The sequence below is a fragment of the Pinus tabuliformis genome, chromosome 5_1 (assembly GCF_031772625.1).
Source record: "Pinus tabuliformis cultivar Carrire ecotype Pingquan chromosome 5_1, CPIR1, whole genome shotgun sequence".
In the NCBI taxonomy this organism is placed as follows: Eukaryota; Viridiplantae; Streptophyta; class Pinopsida; order Pinales; family Pinaceae; genus Pinus; species Pinus tabuliformis.
Window position 1 is genome coordinate 482,993,523 of NC_142305.1, and position 20,011 is coordinate 483,013,533.

Here is a 20,011-nt window from a genome sequence, read left to right on the forward strand (position 1 = left end):
TTTCAGCTCTATAAAAAATAGCTTTCCTATCATACAAGTAAGGACTTCCTAAAACAATTCCACATATATCCAAGGGAACAATATCTACAAATGCTGACCCAAAAGAAAACCTAAGTTTACATTGTCTAGTCACTTGTAGTTGTGCTTTGTCACATAACCAACCTAATGGATATGGCTTTTTGTGAGGTGTGGTTAGTAATCCAAACTTCTTTACAATTGCTTCAGAAATTAAATTTACTTGTGAGCCACTATCAAACAAAGTATCAATCTTTTGATGCTTGGAAACAACTCTAATATGAAACAACTCATGTCTTTTCCTCTCATTTTCTTCATTATCAATAGATTGTGCAGAATTACTAGTAGATGCTTCAAAATTTTTACCTTTTATACCTGTGGCTGCAATTGTTGTTTCATCTCCTGAGTCTGACCCCAAATATTTTTTAATAGTTGCAGCAGTCTTCTTCTTCTTGTCATCGTACTTCTTGGGATTTAGCTTCGGATATAGAATCCAACAGTGTTCATCATCATGTCCATCCTTGTTACAGTGAGTGCATGAAGATTTGGTCTTTTGTACAGTATTTGTCTTCCTCTCTTTCCATTTTTGTTTTCTTTTCTCCTTATTCTTACTTGTGGTGGGTTTTGATGATCCCCTAACTTCTAGGTTCACATTCTTGCTTCTAGCCTCTAGATGTGTAGCTTGAACAGATACCTCATCTATGCTAGTGGGATTAAACATGAGAATTGTTTGCCTTAAGTAGTTGTGTAGACCCCCTATACACTTCAATATAGTTTCAGGTGAGTCTAAGGAAATTCCTAGAATCAAAGCTCTTTTCCTAAATTCTTGAGTGTAACTTTGTACACTTTTCCCTTTTAATTGTTGAAGAGTTTGCCAACTCATCATGGCTTGCTGCATATAAGCTAGTGGATAGAACTGTTTTTTAATTACAGAAACAAATTCACTCCAGACAGAAAGAATTTTACCATGCTTCTTCAGGTCAGCTTGTGTCCTGCCTTCCCGCCATACCAAGGTAGTGCCTCCAAGGCATAGGCTGGCCAGCTGAATCTTGCTACTGTCCGAATCGATGCTCTACACTCTGCAATAAACATCAATCTGTCTAATCCAATTATCCAGCTTCTCTGCATTCAACTCTCCATCATATATTGGTAAATCAAATTTAACATCTAATTTAATCAAAGATGTCTTCTTTTTGTTTTCAGGGCTACTAGGAGGTGTGGGAAGTTTTTCTTCTTTCCCTTTGCCTTTAGAGTGGTCATGGAGGAAAGATTCTTCTGCTCCTTTATCTTGTTTGGATTTTGATGAATCTTCCTCTCTACCTTTCTTAAATTCTCTATACATTTCCTCTACCATGGCTCTCATGGTCATGAAACTATCCATGAACTGAGGGTCTGATTCCAAGGGAGTTTCTTCTGACATTTTCCTCTTAGGATAGACTCTTCCAATTTCAGGGTTAGTTTCAACCAACTCTCCTTCTCCTAGTTTAAGCCTTGATCTAGTTAGCATTCAACAACAAAATCCAATACAAGCTTGTCTAACCTTAGTAAACTTGAGCTCTGATACCACTTGATTATCCAGGACAAAGAATTAAAGGTATTATAGACTCATGTGCATGGAGGTGCCTATGTTACCTTATGCAACGGATCGATAAGATTGCGAAATACATAGACATTGAAGCAGTTAGAGAAAACATAACAATAAAACATGTAAACAAAACAAGTTTAATAAGGAGTTCACCCAATTCTCCTGGTCCAGCCTTCAGTGGTGGCCTCTCTATTATGTTTTCAAAGCAAAGTTTTTACAACAAGGAGCTCAATTTGAGTCTCACTCAACAGATATAAATCAGTAGGACTAGACTTGGATCCCCCAAGTCTCTAAAGTACATAGACTCTCCTTACTGAAACTCGACCTCTATTGGTCACAGTAGTATGAGCCCAATTTGAGACTCAATACATGACAGAAATTTATCGAGGAGTTTGCTTGAAACTCTCAAGCCTTCCCTAGAGTACATAGACTCTCTGACTCTCTCTTGCTATGTCTGGCTCGATGCTACCTTCTGGTCAGCTCAGCTCTATTCTCTGCTCTTGGAAAACTCTTTCTAGCTTTCTACTTACTTATTACTGCTTTTGTCAGTTCGTGGCTTTAAAGCCAATCTGATTTCTGACTATTCATTTTCGCTTCCTGGCGCTCTAGTTCTCCTGCCTCTCTGTCCATTTGAATTCCTCTATTCTGCGTCATCATCACTGGTAATGCTTCACAGGGAGGTGGCCACCTATTCTGCAACATGTGAGTGTGTCAGGTTCCTTGGATACATTGGAACGGTCGTTATTTCAGTTTGCTCCAAGATTTCCCACGAAATACGAATCTTTTGCCAACTCATCGTCCACACCGGACTCCAAATCCCATATAAGCTTGCTTTATCATTGGTCAAATCTGGTCATCATCGGGACACGCCTCTACCATTGATTTGGGCCTCCCAGATCCTACGGTCATCGTGCATATCAGGCAGATAATTAGCTCGAAGGTTACTCGTCTGATATGCGCGGTTTTCTTTCTCCTCCACAGGAAACATGTCACTCGCTGTGTGGCATCGGGCGGGACTCGGTCTAAACCGCTTATCGCCTCAAGGCCCTTCCGATATCCTGCCTAGTTTTTGTGGAATCCTGCTCCGCCGAAACTGAAACCGGTACTTTTCCACGTTTTATAACCTTTTCAGGTCAGGGCGCTTTGAGTCTTTCCTTCATTGAGGGGGACACCCTACGATACGCGATCAGGATCTACTCCTGTTCTCTGATCCAGCTCCCGGTTTTTCTAGTTTGTCCCCAGCGCACGTTACCATGGGCCCTCAGTCTGTGCACTTGAACGAGAGTCCTCGTTGCTCCGTGTTGGTCACAATCTGCAATTGTCACGAGGATTCCTTTTGATAGCTTGATCCTTTTAAGACTTGAATCTTTTTTGGCATAATTTTACAAAGTTATAAAAACTTAGAGAGTGTTCTAGGATCCAATTCGGATCAAGGAACATTTGTTTGAAAGAACCCCAATTTTGTATGGAGTTGGGTGGAAAGTTATGATACCAAGCAGTTGCGCAACCGTCCAAGGTACATGGGAACAATCTACATGCTACGTCATGATAATGTACCTCAAGGATCTGTAGCTGTAGGTAGAATTTTTATGCGTGGTCTTCTACCTTCACCGTGTTATCAGGGTTGAACTTGATGTTCATTCTCTTCGCTCGCTTCGGCATCTTATGTAGAACAGTCGAGAAAGCCAACACTCCCTGAGTCATCCATTCAATATTTAGGTCATCCATCTCTTCGTCTTCTTTGTCCTCTTCATCTTCTTCGTCCTCTTCCTCTCCTCCGGAGTCTGATGGTTCCAAATCTGAGTCTATCGGTTCAACTTTGCCTCCACCTCCTTCGCTGCCTTCCCCTCCACCTCCTATACCAGATTTCGATCCCAAGATCACAAGAGTGCCTTGTTCGTCTTCAAGGAATATTGGAGCTTCCTCCATCTTCAATAGCTTCTTCTAGACCTTCAAGCATGGCAAGGACTGCTTCTTCCACTGATGATACAACAACTCATGTGGGAGTGGCTTTTGGCTTCCTAGATGTGTGTGGAAGATGTTGTACGCCTGGGATCAGTATGACTGCTTTGGCAAACTAGTAGGTGATGGGACCAACGGAGTGAAGGTGTTGATATGAAATCTCATGTTCAATTCTGGGAGGTGAGGAGTAACCAACTGCAGAGTCGCATGAGAGGGAGTGCGAGTTACTGCCTTGACCAAATGATTGATGAGTGAGTGTGAGGGGAATTTCAGCCATGTACAACTGGTTTCCCTCCTTCTAGAGCCAGAAATTTTGACGGTGTTGGACCCACCAACATTCAGGGGATCTCCCCGGTATGAAGTCCCAACTAGACCTCACACCGTTTGGTGTAGGAGTCCCATCTAGTACGATGGTCAAGTTGCCATTATCTTAAAGATCTGCCTCATCTCTTGCTTGTCAGCACGGGAGATTGGTTTTCTTTGTCTTCGAGAAGTGAGGTTCGCGTGCCTGGTGAGTGTAAGTATCACTTGTGTCAATGGTTCTTTCATTGTCGAGGAAGAGGGTGAGAGTGAGTTCCAGGTCGATTGGGAGTAGTCCCAACACTGCTAGGAACACACAACACAACATGACATGCACAACTTCCGGAAGAGCAGTCCACACAAATGTGGAAGTCACAAAATACAAGGTAAGATAACATGCACAACACTCAATGGATTAGTCTGAACGAGTGCAATGATCATCACAACAAGCTTCATTTGAAAGTTTTATCTAATGTCCGGTAGAGCAGTCTACACGGGTGAGACAATGTTAACAGCATATACAACACATTTCCATTAATAGATTATGCATTACAACAAATGAAACAGTTCAAATGTAGAACACATGTTAAAGAAACATGAATTACAAGTGTTAAAGATCAGTCTTACAACAGATACAATACATGTGTGAAAACATGTTCGCCTGTTAGTAGGCTTCTGAATTAAGCGAAAGTTCCAAGACACATCGTTACACCATACATCACTAACCCCGAGTGTGAGGCGTTGGAGCCACTACTAACTCCTCAAAGAAAATATTACAGACTCTCTTCATTATGTGGGAGGAGCTGAGGTCAAAAGTTGTTTACATGTACAAATGAGGGGGTATTTATAGCCAAGGTTGAAACTGACCCTTATGGTTGTTCAACTACCCTCATGGCCATTTGAATTCCATGACTTTTCGACTTACATGACTCTTTCTTCAACAAGTGGGTCTCTTGGACTTCCAAGTTACATCACATTAATTGACAACAAGCCCATAGTGGAGATGTGGGCGACATGACTCATGACGTGACTTGACATGACTTGACATGACAGTGCTGGTACATTTGTGTTGTTGCTGGAGTGCATGTTGAGATATAGTGCTACTAGGTGATGGATGTCTTCATGGTGTATTCATAGCTTCACCTCTACATGGCGAAGTGCAAGGGGTCTTCGATGGTCCTTGGTTTACTTGATGAAGCTTTAGCATGTTGTTCCTTGCTTGCATGTTGGAAGGCTTTACATGCTCATCTATTCACGAAGGTGCATGCTCGCCACGTTCGTTCACTTCGCATGCATCGTTCGTTCATCCCTTGGTGAACCTTTCCTTTTGCATGTGTTGCCTTCGTTCATCCTGTTTACCATCTTGCCATTTTTGTTGGTGTACCTGTACCTGCAGTCACTCATGATGAGATGATATCAAATCCAAAACCTCCTAGTCTACCATGACACATAATCATTTCGGATGCAGGTCACCGGGAGAGGCAGCAAGGTTATGAAGTCAGATGTTGGCTCTGGATACTCCTAATGAAAACTATGCAAGAGTCACTGACTAATGAAGACGGGAAATCCGAGCCGACAGTGACTGACTGTGAGGTCTGGCTCGGCTGGGAGACAAAATTATGCAAATGTTTGGGGGATAGTCTAGGATGCAGGAAGGCAAGGTAAGCATGCTCTGTGCATTTTTCGAAACAAACGGGAAGTGGGGGCTGGACAGCCATATTTGTGCAATTTTCTAGAGGAGCAGGATGGGTTGCATGAAGGGTCAGCAGGCAGGGATTACGCAGTTTTTTAGGGGAACTGCCCAGGAAACTGGCAGCCAAGATTGCGCAATTCCCAAAGGGAATTGGCAGCTGGCTACTAGGGTCACTAGCAGCCAAAACTACGCAATTCCTAGAGGGAACTGCCAGTTGGCTGTTGGAGACACTGGCAGCAAAAATTGCGCAATTCCTAGAGGGAACTGGCAGTCTGCTGCTAGGGGTTGCTCGCAAGGGAGACTGCACTAAGGCTAGGAGGTCGGCTTGCTGATCATATCTACGCAATTTCTGAGCTGAGCTAATTGATGGGCAGTGGAAGGACTGCTTATGAACACTTCGCAATTTCTGAGATGAATAGTCAGTCAACTGTCGGGATGACTTCCTTGGAAAACCACACAATTTTCTGAGGGAGACAGGGACGGGCACTTGGTGTCTGTCCGGCCTGTTTGTGCAATTTCCTCAGTCAGCTGAGCGAGTAATTTCAGTGGCCTTTGCTCAATTTTTTAGGGGAGTTAGTCCCGAGGTGACTGTCAGGTTTGACTGTCCAAGTGGCTAGCATGAGGGTTGATTAAATTGCTTGCAGGTAGCACAGCTTGAAAAGACCATCTTGGTTCTTCTACGTTGTTTTGGTTGACAATTGATCGAGTCGAAAGTGGGGTGATGGTCTAGCTGTCAGAGGGGAGTTTGGTCATCAGGAATTCAGCAAAAATGACTAAGTGTGTGAATGATCGAAAGACGCATAGGTGATCATACAAACACACGCTCACATGACTTGACGATGAAATGACCCAAACTATCGAGACACGCATATTCAACAGGACTAATCGATGGTGCAAGTGACAAGAGCGACACTCGTGAATGACCGTTCATTGATCGAGACGACGCTTGCATGACATTGAATGTGACTCCGTGTGTGAGTGCGACAGATGATTTCATAGCAAACACAACAAGCAGATAGGAAGCGAAGACGCATAGGTGATCATACAAACACACGCTCACATGACTTGATGATGAAATGACCCAAACTATCGAGACACGCATATTCAACAGGACTAATCGACGGTGCAAGTGACAAGAGCGACACTCGTGAATGACCGTTCATTGATCGAGACGACGCTTGCATGACATTGAATGTGACTCTGTGTGTGAGTGCGACAGATGATTTCATAGCAAACACAACAAGCACATAGGAAGCGAAGACTTCGAGCATAACTAGAACATGGTCGCAAGCATGACTTAGGCACCAGCATATAGGAACTTGAATGAAAAGAGAAAGCAAGACGGATGCAAAGAACCACACGAGCTCATGGAGTGAACCCGAGTGTGTGCAATCATCAAGTGAAACTCTCAAGGGAGGCTTTGAAATTGGTGCAAGCCAAAATTTTGGAGGGTGGTTGTAGCTGCTACAACATGAAATAATAGGGATTGACCAAACTATTGTAAAGGTTTTATTCTACTTTACAAAAATGGAAGAAAAAATCATAGAACGAAGGTTGATAGGAAATAATTATATTAGTAATAAACAACATTGTTCTCATCCATATAAAACATGGAAAAATACTTTCCATGACACCATTTAGATGAAGGATATTGTCATAGGCCAATAGGTGAACATACGCAACATAATAAGTTATACCATCGTAATACTCAAAATGGTAAAGTAGATTTCTTCAACTTAAAATAGATAAGAATGCAAAGTATAGTCTATCCGTGATGCATCAATCTCATGTGAGGATGAATCCATTCTAAAAATATGATTATTGGAAAATACGACATGAAACATGAACCTAATAGGTAGATTGAAGTAGAATTGCATAGGATCTCACCAATGCTAGATTGCAAGGAGACTAGAGTGCAAGCCTTGAAGCTTGAAGGGTTAATGAATAATATGGGCATGATAATAATTGTGGATTTTTGGAAATATTCTTAACTCTATTGATATCTACATTGCAAATAAGATAAATATCTCTCTATATATATCGAATGAAAGGCCATATATTTAAAATGGTAGATGACTAAAATATTACAAAGATTAGCATTTTATTAGATGATGCTCCAAAAAAAAATCAACATGATTGTATATTATTCCACTTGGTTGAATGGACATAATCCTAGGCATAAAATACTTATTGTTGTTAGCTACCTAAACCACCAATCTACATAAATAAAAAAATCATGAATTTTATATGAAAAGAGAAACATGAAAATTATATGGTTAAACTCTAGTTATCAAAACATCCTCCTCACAACAAAGGCAAAGAAATAAAAAAGATATGTGTAAGTTCATAAGAAGAAAGACTTGCTATTAACTAGAATTGAGGATTCTAATTTAAGAGACCATTTGGAACAACTCTAAAATATTATCATACATCCTTAATTATAAGTTGGAGAAAGGATGATATTTAAGTATGAAACTCTTCAATGACTTTTAATCAAATGGATGAACTTTCCAAGCCTTGAAGTATTTTAAAGAGGCATGGTCATTCATCTACAACATTTACTTCACGTTTTCTTTCGAGAATAAGTCATCTTAAATGGGGAGGAATTTTAATGATCATAAAGTTTATTAGGTGTGTGAGCTAGATTAGCGAGATTATTAATAAATGTATGTTGATCACATGTATGACAAATGGATGTGCCACATTATATGTATGTATAAATGCATGCCATACATTTTCATATTCATCAATCACCTATTATCTTGTTAGTTGAATGTTTAATTTTAAAACTATATAGTTTCTATTTGTTCTTGTGTTTGACTTAGGTTTATTTCTTACATTACATTTGCAAGGAACACAAGATTCACTCTACAAAATTCATTGCATTCAAGATTTATAAATAAGCTTTTAGTGTTAGTGTTATGTGTAAAACGTTATTCTCATTTTCTAAAGAAAATGAAAATTTAATAAAAATAAACTATAACAAAATTTATAGTGTAATTTCTAAGTGGTTAGTTCATGTTCTAAACCATAGAGTCCAGATAACATCATTATCCATTTATGTAAGCCATTTTTAGTTTCAAAAACTATCTTATCCTTATCTCATTCCTGAATTTGTATATGATCACAACCACTTCTTAAAATTATCTATCTTTGAGAAAACATGGGCTTTAGATTCCACATATAACTTCTAATTGCCTCCTTTATTCAGTGATCAAATGATGAATGTGTCATTAGGATCGCATGCTCTCTCATAAAATTCATGCCCAATCATTCTATAATTACCTTTTCATCTCCTCATATTTTTCTTGAAGAGCCAATCTATAAGTAGCTTGTTTTAGAAATCTAGTACTTAGTTTAAAATCAATTTGATGTGTGGCCTTGCCATGAAGGATTGTAGCTTGTTAGTAATATTATTAGGTCAAATGTGTATTATCTAAATAAATCTTAAACTTCTAATAGTTGTCTTAGTCTTCTAGTAATTTATTCTCTTCTAGATACAACTAAATACAAACTATCATTAATATCTCTTAAGAATATTTTTCAATTCATTTTAAGAAAAGGCAAAGCAATGATAATATTATACTATTCTTCCTCCTTTAAAGGATTCAAGATAGGTATCTTGGCATATTAACATGGTTCATTATTGTTTTCTTTAACATTACAAATTACATTCCCACACATTTCCTTAACTACCTTAACAAAAAATATACATATATAATATTACATTTCCTTAACTACCTTAACAAAAAATATACATATATAATATTTATAATGATATAACAATTTATATATTTGGCGTAATATTAAATAAAATAAAAATAATTTATAAAATCAAATAAGAATTTTTTTTAAACTATAAAATATTTATATAAACACTAAGTTTCATAATTCGTATATGTTATTCTAAAACCAACTCTACACCCACTAAATTATATAGAAAGTCTTCATCAAATATAATTATACACATCTTACCTTTACACTAGCACGTATTTGTGAAATCACTTCTCTTTCTCTAATCATATTTTGCAATATCCTTCCAACCCAATACCAAACTTTTATAAAAACATAAAGTTTTTTAATATTGAGAATCTAATATTGAGAATCTACCCTTTGGGGTTCTTGGCCACCATTCCCTGAGTAACAACCTGGAAACTTTATAAAATTCAATAAAAACAAAGCATATCTAGGTCTTTCTAACTACTTTTAAGTCAATATATCCACAAATCTAGATGTCCAACTTAAATTCATAAATACTTTGATTCTACCTAATTTTAACTTGCTTCTAACTTCCTCAATAAATCCAAATCCTCACTAAACCCAAATATCAAAATACTGCAAAACAACTTTATCTAGATTCCAAAAGCTCAATTGTTTACTCTCTAATTGAATTTTATATCTTTATGGAACAATTACTTATCCAAACTAACATTTTTAATCACTCGATACATTTTAAGTCCAAATATATGAAAGTAGGTTGGATTTTAAAACTATACCAATTATGCAATTTAGTCAACTTGTAATGTTAAATTTCGAAAATATACCATGAAGACTTTGAATATTCATATTAAAAAAAAACAAACCAGAACTTAATGTGTATAATGGAACATTAATTATAAATAAAAAATATCACGTATCCCCATAGTAATTGTCATTACCCTTAACAAAGGGGACTCATTATCTAAAACTTCTAACAACTATCAACTACTTTTTGTCTCCACGTTCGAGGAATAAACTTTTATTCAAAGATATCAATCGAGATATTTGAAATATTTAGATTCCCAAATTGCTTTTTAAAACAAAGTATAATCCTTGCGAATTTCTCAGCATGTTCTTCACTAGTTGGTGCAGGCCACCCAAAAAAATCAATTTTTCATTTTAAAGAAGGGAAGTCTTCCCTGTTGGGTTGTCAAATTTATTATTATTATTATTATTATTATTATTATTATTATTCAAAAAAATTTATATATATTTTTAAAAGAAAATTGTATAAATCAATTAAAGTTTTAAAATATATATTTTTATTGAATTTACTAGATTTCGAATTTTATATTAAGTTAGATTTTTTTCTTTTGAACTAAATCTATATTATAAATAAATTCATTCTATTGCTTATACTATAACCACTATTTATATTACACTTTCTTTTCATATACATAAATTAATTTGGAGGTTAAATTAATTTGAAGATTAAACCAAACAACTAATAATATTTTACAGGTTTTACAAATGAACTACCACATATAAAAAATTAAAAACTAATATATCTATAGTATAAAATGTGTAGCATTTATAATTTTTAAAAAATTATAAGATTTAGAATTACTTCATATTATATTATAATTAAAAAATAAAAATAATTATATTTTATATATTTATTATCATAAATTTTGGGGAGTAGTTTAGTTGGAAATACCTTATACATGAAGTATTTCTTAAACTAAGAGATTGAAAATTCAAATATCTCATAAATAACTCATTTTATAATATTCTAATTTGATTATTTTAATTATAATTTAAAATAGTTAATAGTTAACATTAAATTAAATTATAATATTTTTTCATAGATAAATTTGGGTGGAGAGGGCTTAGTCTTTCGTCTCAACCACTCAAAATAACTCCAAATCACATTTTTTATTTTTATTATATTTTATAAAGTTTAGAATAAATTTAAAATGTTTATTGTGATTAGGTGATCAAAAGAATTTTATAAATTAATAGAATTAGTGTCTGCAAATTACAAGAATTTTTAGATCTTAACTAATAATGATATTATGTTTTATAGTCTATATTATTTCTAACAAAAATCATATATTTCACTGAATTTAGGTTACTGTGATCCATATCAAAAATTTTGAGAATAGTTTTTGGCGGAAATCACATCTTGGTTCATTTGTTGATGCAGTGTGGTTCATAGTCAAGACAAGTTGAAAAAACAGATCATGGCTGCAGTTATCTAACGGCTATATTTCACCAGGAAACAGCTACAAGACCAAGAGATATGGAAAGAGACCTATAATAAATCAATAATTAATTAGTTAGTTTAATTCAACTAAGGAATGGACTTTTTTATTTAAATCTTCGAAGAATGATGATGATGATGATGATGATGTTGATGATGATGGTGGTGGTGGTGGTGGTTAACGTCCCCTGAGACCAAACATTGGTCTATCGGACCTAAAAACAAATTATTTAATTTGATTTAAGATTTTATTCCTATGCTCAAAAAGCTTGGAAAGAAACTTCACTGTAATTTTGACATTGTAAAAGGTCAATATTATGGTATGAAACAGTAAGAACAAATATTAAATGAGTAATAATAATCTAGTTAATTCATTAGTACTACTACTTAATTCTTATTTTAATAAATAATTTACTATATTTAGGGACCTATAATTAGTTTAAAATAATTAATTAGTTTATTATTATTAATAAAATAATAATAACAATAATATTTTTTTAATTTAAAATTTAACTAATTTTATATATTTTGTAATAATAAAAAAGTAATTAATTTTATTTATCAACTTTTTAATTAATAAAAATTATATTAATTTACATTTAATTATATTAATAAAAAAAATCATCTCGAACCAATTATATATAAATGGAATAAAATCTATATAATTCCTTCGTACAATGAAATTTACAGCTTTAAGAATCGAGTTCTCACTTCGTTTTTGGATTTAAAAATTCAGTTCAAGTGTAAGGCAACTTCACATTTCCCACTTGGATCAAGCTAGATCCTTAACCCAAACCACTGTCACAATATGTGCAAAGTATAAGTGTCAAATTAAGGTGAACAATGATTACAGTACTTCACATTTTTCGCAGATTCTTTTTCAAAATTCAAATTGGTCCCCCAAAATCGTACCATGCACGCAATAAAATCCACCATAATTCCCTAAGACGAAATTCTCACATTTTGTGAAATGATGTTAATGAGAATGATTGGGTGAATAATATTTTTTTCCAATGGTGCGAATTCAAATTTGTTAGAGATATAGGTTGTAATTGATTTGTAAGTGATATTTATGAAAAAGTTGTAATTAGTTAATTAATAACATTTAAGTCAATTGGTTAGTGACATTTATAAAAAAAATTGTATTAGTAGATTAGTGACATTTAAGTTAATAAAAAAAATTTAGATCTAAATAAGATTCTCTTAAACTTTTCATAAGTTCTAAACATTGTACAGACATTATAGATCTAAGCTTCTACTATTAGTATTCTGTGAATTATTTGTTAATGTAAGGAAGTTTTGAACCATTTTATGTGGTTTTTCTTCCAAAATTAATTGAAAATGTGAAAGTCTAATCTTATGAACGTTATATATATATATATAGATAGATAGATATAAATATATACCTGAAGTAAGAGGAAGAAAGAAGCTAACTATGAAAAAATAAAGTAATAAACTAATACAATAAAGAAATATTAAGGGCCAATTAAATCAAATATAACCTGATTTGCAGTGCTATATGAAGTGTTATGAATAAGTAATATTAAAAATTATTGTTTTGGGATGAAAATTAATAATCAACTAAGAAAAGAAGCATTATGATTTAAATGAAGTTAATGTAGATTAATATAATGTTTTAATAATATAAGAAAAGTAAAGGTAGAGGAATAATTAAGAAAAGTAATGAAGAGGTATTAATGATGATGATGGTGGTGGTGGTTAACGTGCACTAAAACCAAACTTTGGTCTATCGGATCTAAAGAAATGAATTATCTAGTTTGATTTAAGATTTTATTCCTATGCTTAAAAAGATTAGAGAGAAGCTTTCAGTGTTGCATAATGATTTGGAAATTGAGATCTAATGTGGTTGTACGCGGGGCACTCTAAGAGGAAATGATTTTCATCCTCGATGTTCATAATGATTTTGAAACTGAGATCTAATGTGGTTGTACCTGAGGCACTCTAAGAGGAAATGATTTTCATCCTCGATGTTCGTATTCTCACAGAGATGGCAGAACCTTTCCATCCATGGTGTTTTAGGAACTGTCGGTATTCTCACAAAGATGGCAGAGCCTTTCCATCCATGGTGTTTTAGGAACTGCCCAACCACCCATTTCACTATGGAGCTCATGAGAGTTCGTTCTAATTTTGGCTATATTATTTTTTTCTCTGAGCTAGTTAAAACATAGAGATACTTTTGATCTTCTAGGGTGGGGTTGATGACCTCCTTATAATATCTTAATTTTCTTTTTGCTGCTAAATCTTTCTCACACCACATTTTTTCTTTGAACTTAGAAGTAACAATATTTTTAATGCTATTAATGTTTTGCAATGCAACGTTCTCGTCGATCTCCCAATGGTTTAACCAAGCCCTTGTGTCTTTATTAATGTTTTGCAATGCAACATTCTCGTCGATCTCCCAATGGTTTAACCAAGCCCTTGTGTCTTTATACCAACCTCGTTTGAGCCTTAGGTGGTTTTGGCTGGAATTTAAAGCTAGCTTAGGAAGTCTATGGTCTCCTATGTTGATGTATTAATAAAAAATTAATAAAAGAAGTTAATGTAGAGAAAAGGTAATAAAAATTGATTAATAAAGAGGACAATAATGGTTAAGTTAATGTTAATTAGAGATAGATTTGATAGTCAAGATGGGAATCTAATTTTTATTAGTTTTTCATCCATTTTCATGATTAAAATTATTGAGATGTTTCTTATATCTATAACTTTCTTAAATTTTCTTTTCTAAATTTTTTTTAAAATGTTTTCCCATATCTATTTACTTTCCTAAATTTCTTTTTCTAAATTTTCTATAAAAATAATGATCCATTTTAACCAAAACACAAGTGCTATCCATACGTCCATACAAATTTGATATTTGGTTTGCTGAAATGTTCCACTAAAGCAGAGATTTTGGAACAATCATATTTTATGTCAGCGAAATATTCTTGAACCAAAGTAATAACCGTTCAGAGTTTTAACAGTGCTGTGAACATGTGCAAGCATGGCGATCAACGAAGGAAGAAACAGATGAATATACAAAGTGGCTTTTTGTTTTATTGTAGTGTTTTTGTTGCCTAGTGACATACTGAGAATTAGAACCATCTGAGATTTGACAAATCACATGCTAAGATTCAAGCAAGACTGAAACATTTCAAAAATAATCAGTTACTGGGATGTTATCTGAAAATTCATGCCCATTGTGTTGACGATACTTTTGGATTTTGATATAAAAAAGAGTTGGTATTGTGAGGAAAAAGAAAAAGCAAAATGCTAGTGATGAAGCCAGATCGTTATATTAAAACCTGAAGACACCTGTTAACTGAAAACCGTAATAACCGTTAAAGAAAAATTCTCGCGCAAAACGGATACAGAAAAACCGGGTAAAGTTTGAACGTATTTCTGTCTGGAGAGGAATCCCAGCTTAATTCAATGAAGAAAAATGGGGAACGAATTAACACCGCCCATCTGTTTTTGCAGTTTTTGTATGTGGCTGCGTCATTCACTGTACATATTTCAAAAAACAATAATGTATAAACAGTTGGATCTAAGTTGGGAAATAAATGGTTGTGCTGAATCACGAAAATAATTAGATGAGAGTCAAAACGATGAAGTCACGACAGGAATATTTTTGTGTATTCTTCAGCTGCACAATAACCTACTCTGGAAGACTTTTTCATTGTAAAGCTTCCATTCATATTCATATATACATCGTGTATATGTTCAGAAGTATATATACACGTCACAAACAGCAGAAGAAGGAAACGAGTAGTTTGTATACACGATATATACATATCGTGTATACAAACTCGTCGTAAAGCTTCCATTCATATTCATATATACATTGTGTATATGTTCATAAACATATATACACGTCACAAACAGCATGAGAAGAAGGAAACGAGTATTGTTGAAGGTTTCCAGTAAAGGGCGATAAGAATATTACATCTATAATTATTCCAAGGAATCAGCATATTCTGCTAAATAAACGCGTTGATGACGAGGGTGTGTTGATTATTATGTATTAACAACTGGGCCTTAATTTTATCAGACATGGCAATCCCATCTGAAGAGACAATAATTGAAGGCAAAAGTGCTATTAGAGTTAACCACAGATGATGAAGTATGGCGTGTGATAGGCATCCACTTAGTCCACAATTATTGGAAAACAAACACAAACAGATATACCAGTATAAACTAAACTACTCACCACATACGTGTTTAGATGCCCATCTTTGAATACAAACAAAGCAGGAAAGTAATCTGATTGCAATCAATGGAATTTACATTAATCTGGATATCAATTTGAGTCATTTACATATTACAGGCCATGCAGGTGAGGTAGTTTGTATTTACCGAAAGGGAAGAAAAAAATATGTGGGAAAGGGTCAATGACTGATACAAACAAGAGGAGAAATAGTATATACTCAAAACATATTGAATATAATTACAGCTGATGCTGTGTATCTATCAATCAATACAATGTATACAACATAAGAATTTCATAATCACCAAACCTGAAGACTGAATTTTCAGTGAGTGAATATGTGCAGGGCCTAAATATAAGTGAATTTGTTAAATGGGTGGGAATAATATTTAGATCAGTTAAGTGGGTGTCATACAGAAGTAGGGCCACTGGGTTTTGAAACCTTCATACAAAGGGTTTTTTATATACAGATTGTTCTATAACAAACAGCACAGTGAATTGGTTGACCCTTTTCATGAAAATGAATTCCATAGGGAATCCATGTCTGGAGTCTCTTCCTGATATGGCTGGTTCAGTTGACTCGAAACTACAGATGACATATCTGTGTTGATTTCAGTGCTCAGGCCAGTTTCCTGTGAGAGGCTCACCATGTTTTGATTCTGCATTTGCTGCTGCTGCTGAGGGACTCGATACTTTGGCTCCAGATTATCTTGATTTCCGTGTTGATAGCCACTGCTAGGGTTAATCCAGTGGCTTGAACCTGGTTGCTGCACTGTTGAATTCTTGACTGTTCGAGAAGCATCGAACAATGGAGAAGGAGGCTCCATCTTGCATTGCTTAAATCTGTCGTTGGCAATGTCTGCATGAGTCTTGAAGATATTATTGTAAGAATTTTGCTGCATGCCACCGGGATAAAGGAGATTAGCAAACGTAGGGAAGTTAGAATTAGGGCCCATGGAATAGGATGGAAGCTGAGAAGCACGATTAGACATCTGTGGTGGGATCTGTGTAGGGCTGCTGTTGGCATTCATGCCCATTAGCATATTTTGTAGAAATGCGAAATCTGGCATGTCAGAAGAAATGGAACCCAGGTTTTGCTGAACCTGATTAGGGGGCAGCCCAAAACCTTGGTTATGGTTGGTGTAACCTGGCGTGGAGAAGCAGGTCACATGCTGCTGGTCAGATCCTGCTGATTCACTTTCAAAAGATATTGCGCCCCCAACACTGGTGGGGATACAAGGAGACTCCAAAAGTGGAGGCAAATTTGGAGAATCAATATCAAGATAACTGGAGCTTCTCCCAAACCCTAATGGACCCTTTTTAGCTCCAGAAGATTTCTGAAATATTCTTGTTACAACCCATTCGTCCTGGAACACAGAGACAAGGTCATCATCATCAATAACAATTTAAATCACTTCGTAGCAAATAAAAAAGATGTCACATTTTCTCATTTAAACATGTCAAAAAAGGGCATCTACCTTTGCAGTCTTAGGAAGATCATAATATGCAAACTTGCCCTCCAAACGATACTCGTGCATTACCCAGTTGGTCTTTTCTCCTTTGGGTGCTCTCCCCTTGTAGAAAACAAGAGTTTTCTTCATGCCAACCAGTGTATTAGTTTTGCCTCGGTATATTTCCCTGTCTTTCCCAGTTGCTTTCCAGTATCCAGCCTCTGTGGCTCGGTTTGTGCGTGTACCAGTTGGATACTTTCGGTCTCGCAGACTGAAGAAATACCATTCTTTCTCTCCCATTTTAGCCTTGTCTGCAAATCCAATAATACACACACTCAGAGACAATATATTTCACAAAATCATATACCACAATGCAAATACCACCATAAACCTCGACTCTATGCAACAACATCACAAATTTCACAAAACCATATACCACAATGCAAATACCACCATAAACCTGACTCTATGCAACAACATCACAATCACAACTATGATAGAAACGTAAAGAAATTTCATAAATGGAATTGTTGCAAGGTTCAACTAAACGAATATTGCAAGGATATAACTTTTCTAGGAATCCTGCAAGTTCAAAGCAACCATGACTTGAATTTGAATAAAACCATGATTAAAACCACTGGTGGGTTTTCCATCACAGAACTTTCCAACAGAAATTGAAATTCTCTCTTCACGTGAAGGCACCATGGTGCAATAACTTTACAATAAAGGAGACCCCTCATAAAGGGATTGAAATAACGTTGCAATGAAACTTTTGAACCCATAGAGGGCTTATGAATCCCCAACATACCTGGTAAGTCCCAGGGCTCGCACTTATTCAAATCAACCTCAGCAATGGCTCTGCAGGAGAAACTGCTATCAAGAACCTTCTGGGTAAGGTAATATGTCACCAATTCTTCATCCATGGGGTGGAACCTGAAACCTGGGGGCAGATTCTCGTCATCAATCTTATTCATCTGCTGCTGCTGCTGGCTGTTCACAGTCGCTGACTCCATGACACACACGAGGGGCAGTGCAACAAGAAGAAGAAGAATTTCAGATAATTGAGAGAGCGGGCTGCAGGATAACTATGGTGTCAGGGGGGGTGTTGGGGGATGGAAACAAAGACACCTCTGTAATGCTAGACCGTATAGACTCTAGAGTATACACAGAATTCAGGCGAGCTTCAGAAAATCCAAGAAAACCCACATCAATTTCCTGTCAGGCCAGTCCTTTCCACAGACAAAAGTCCAGATTCACAGACAGACAGGGATTTAACCTCTTCTATAAGCAACCTCTCTCAAGCGACGAACTTCTGCTCCTTCCTAAAACTTCGAACTGTTATTAAAGTCTCGACAACCAAGAATCATCCATATATACAGCGAAGAAGCGAAGGGATTATTAGAGTGAGCAAGAAGCCCCATTAATTACGTACTCCACAAGGCACTTCATGAGCTAGCCCCTCCCTATCTACCCAAAACAACTCTTCCCGCTAATCCTGATTCTAGCCGACCCACCTTTTTCCTAACTCCTAAGCGAACTAAGATCCAGGAAAGCGAACTAAGATCCAGGATGAGGCAAATTGTCGAATTACTAAGTGATTTGTTTGTAGTTATAGGTAAATTATTTGTTGACGGGCAAATTATTGACATAAAATTTGATAAATAAATTGCTATTCATGATTAATTGGCTAGTCAAATACAATTTAAAAAATATCACAACCGGTCAAAAAAATCTCTCGTTTAAATTGTAAAAACTAGTAAAACCATCAAATTTAACCAGTAAATCTATTTTAAAATTCCAACCCTATTGGTTTTCTTCTCCCCAATCTAAGCCCAACCCATTTCAAAAAGCCTCTACTTTCCCGTACCCACCCGGTCAGCTCCCACAACTGGCCTCCATTTCCCCCACATTTGCCCCCATCAAACTTTCCAAAAATCAAATGGTTTTACTAATTCTTAGCGGCGCAGGTCGCGCCCGCAACTCCACCAAATCGGGAAAGGTCCCCATCGACGGCTTCAAATCACCCACGTAACTCAAAAAGGTCAACGTCGGCCTAGCCGCCACGTGGTGGGCCCGCACCTACTCTTTTTAATTAATTGTTAAACCCGTATTAAGAAGATTAACCGCGGTCCCGGTCGCGGTCACGCTCCCCTATTTTAAATTTCACGGGACTGCTTCCCCAGAATTATTAATTAAATATTATTTTTGACTTCTCCTCGACGGCACATCTAACTTGCTTTGTCGGAGCTGATCCAACGGTGTAAAGAGTTCCCCAGCCCTTTGGAGTTTGTGTTCCACCGTCGGATGTAAGCCGGCGCGGGTTGGATAAGCTCCACCGCTATCTTACCTGCCAGGAAGTAGATGACGGCATGTTGACGTCATCGTGCGGACAAGTAATAATGGTTAGCCGGCGCCGCGAAAGACGGGTACTCGCTTTTGGCCGCTTTCCGGGTGACAGATTGCCAGCCGGCTTTCAGTAGCGCCGCAACGCGTTGTTCGATCACATGAGAGCGTACCAGGTAGCTTTTTTATTTATTAATTTAAAATAAAAATATAATACTTTTTTGGTTCCTCCGACCCACCCGACACCGTTGGAATTTGATTTTCGTTTCGCACATTTTAACCTCAAAACATGTTACCATGTTAAGTTACCGTAGCGCTCTGTAACAAAGTCTGAAATAATAAATATCATAATAATGTGTATAAAAACGTTTAAATTTAAAAGAATGTAAATTTAATAATATTTATGATAATGGATATAATGGTAAAATGTATTAAAAACATTATAATTATATTTATATTTATAGACTATTCTATGTAGTATTTATTTATGATTTTA

At 36.0% G+C, this 20,011-nt stretch overlaps 1 protein-coding gene across 1 annotated transcript; it reads right to left on the minus strand.

The window, feature by feature from the left end:
• Positions 1–15,938: 15,938 nt before the first annotated feature.
• LOC149165608 (protein CUP-SHAPED COTYLEDON 1-like) lies at positions 15,939–18,679 on the minus strand. Its single transcript, XM_089432328.1, has 3 exons — positions 17,981–18,679; positions 17,200–17,483; positions 15,939–17,088 (listed from the first exon to the last, which is right to left on the minus strand). The coding sequence occupies exons 1-3, from the start codon at positions 18,183–18,185 to the stop codon at positions 16,234–16,236; spliced, it is 1,344 nt and encodes a 447-aa protein (XP_089288454.1). The 5' UTR covers positions 18,186–18,679; the 3' UTR covers positions 15,939–16,233.
• Between the last annotated feature and the right edge of the window lie 1,332 nt (positions 18,680–20,011).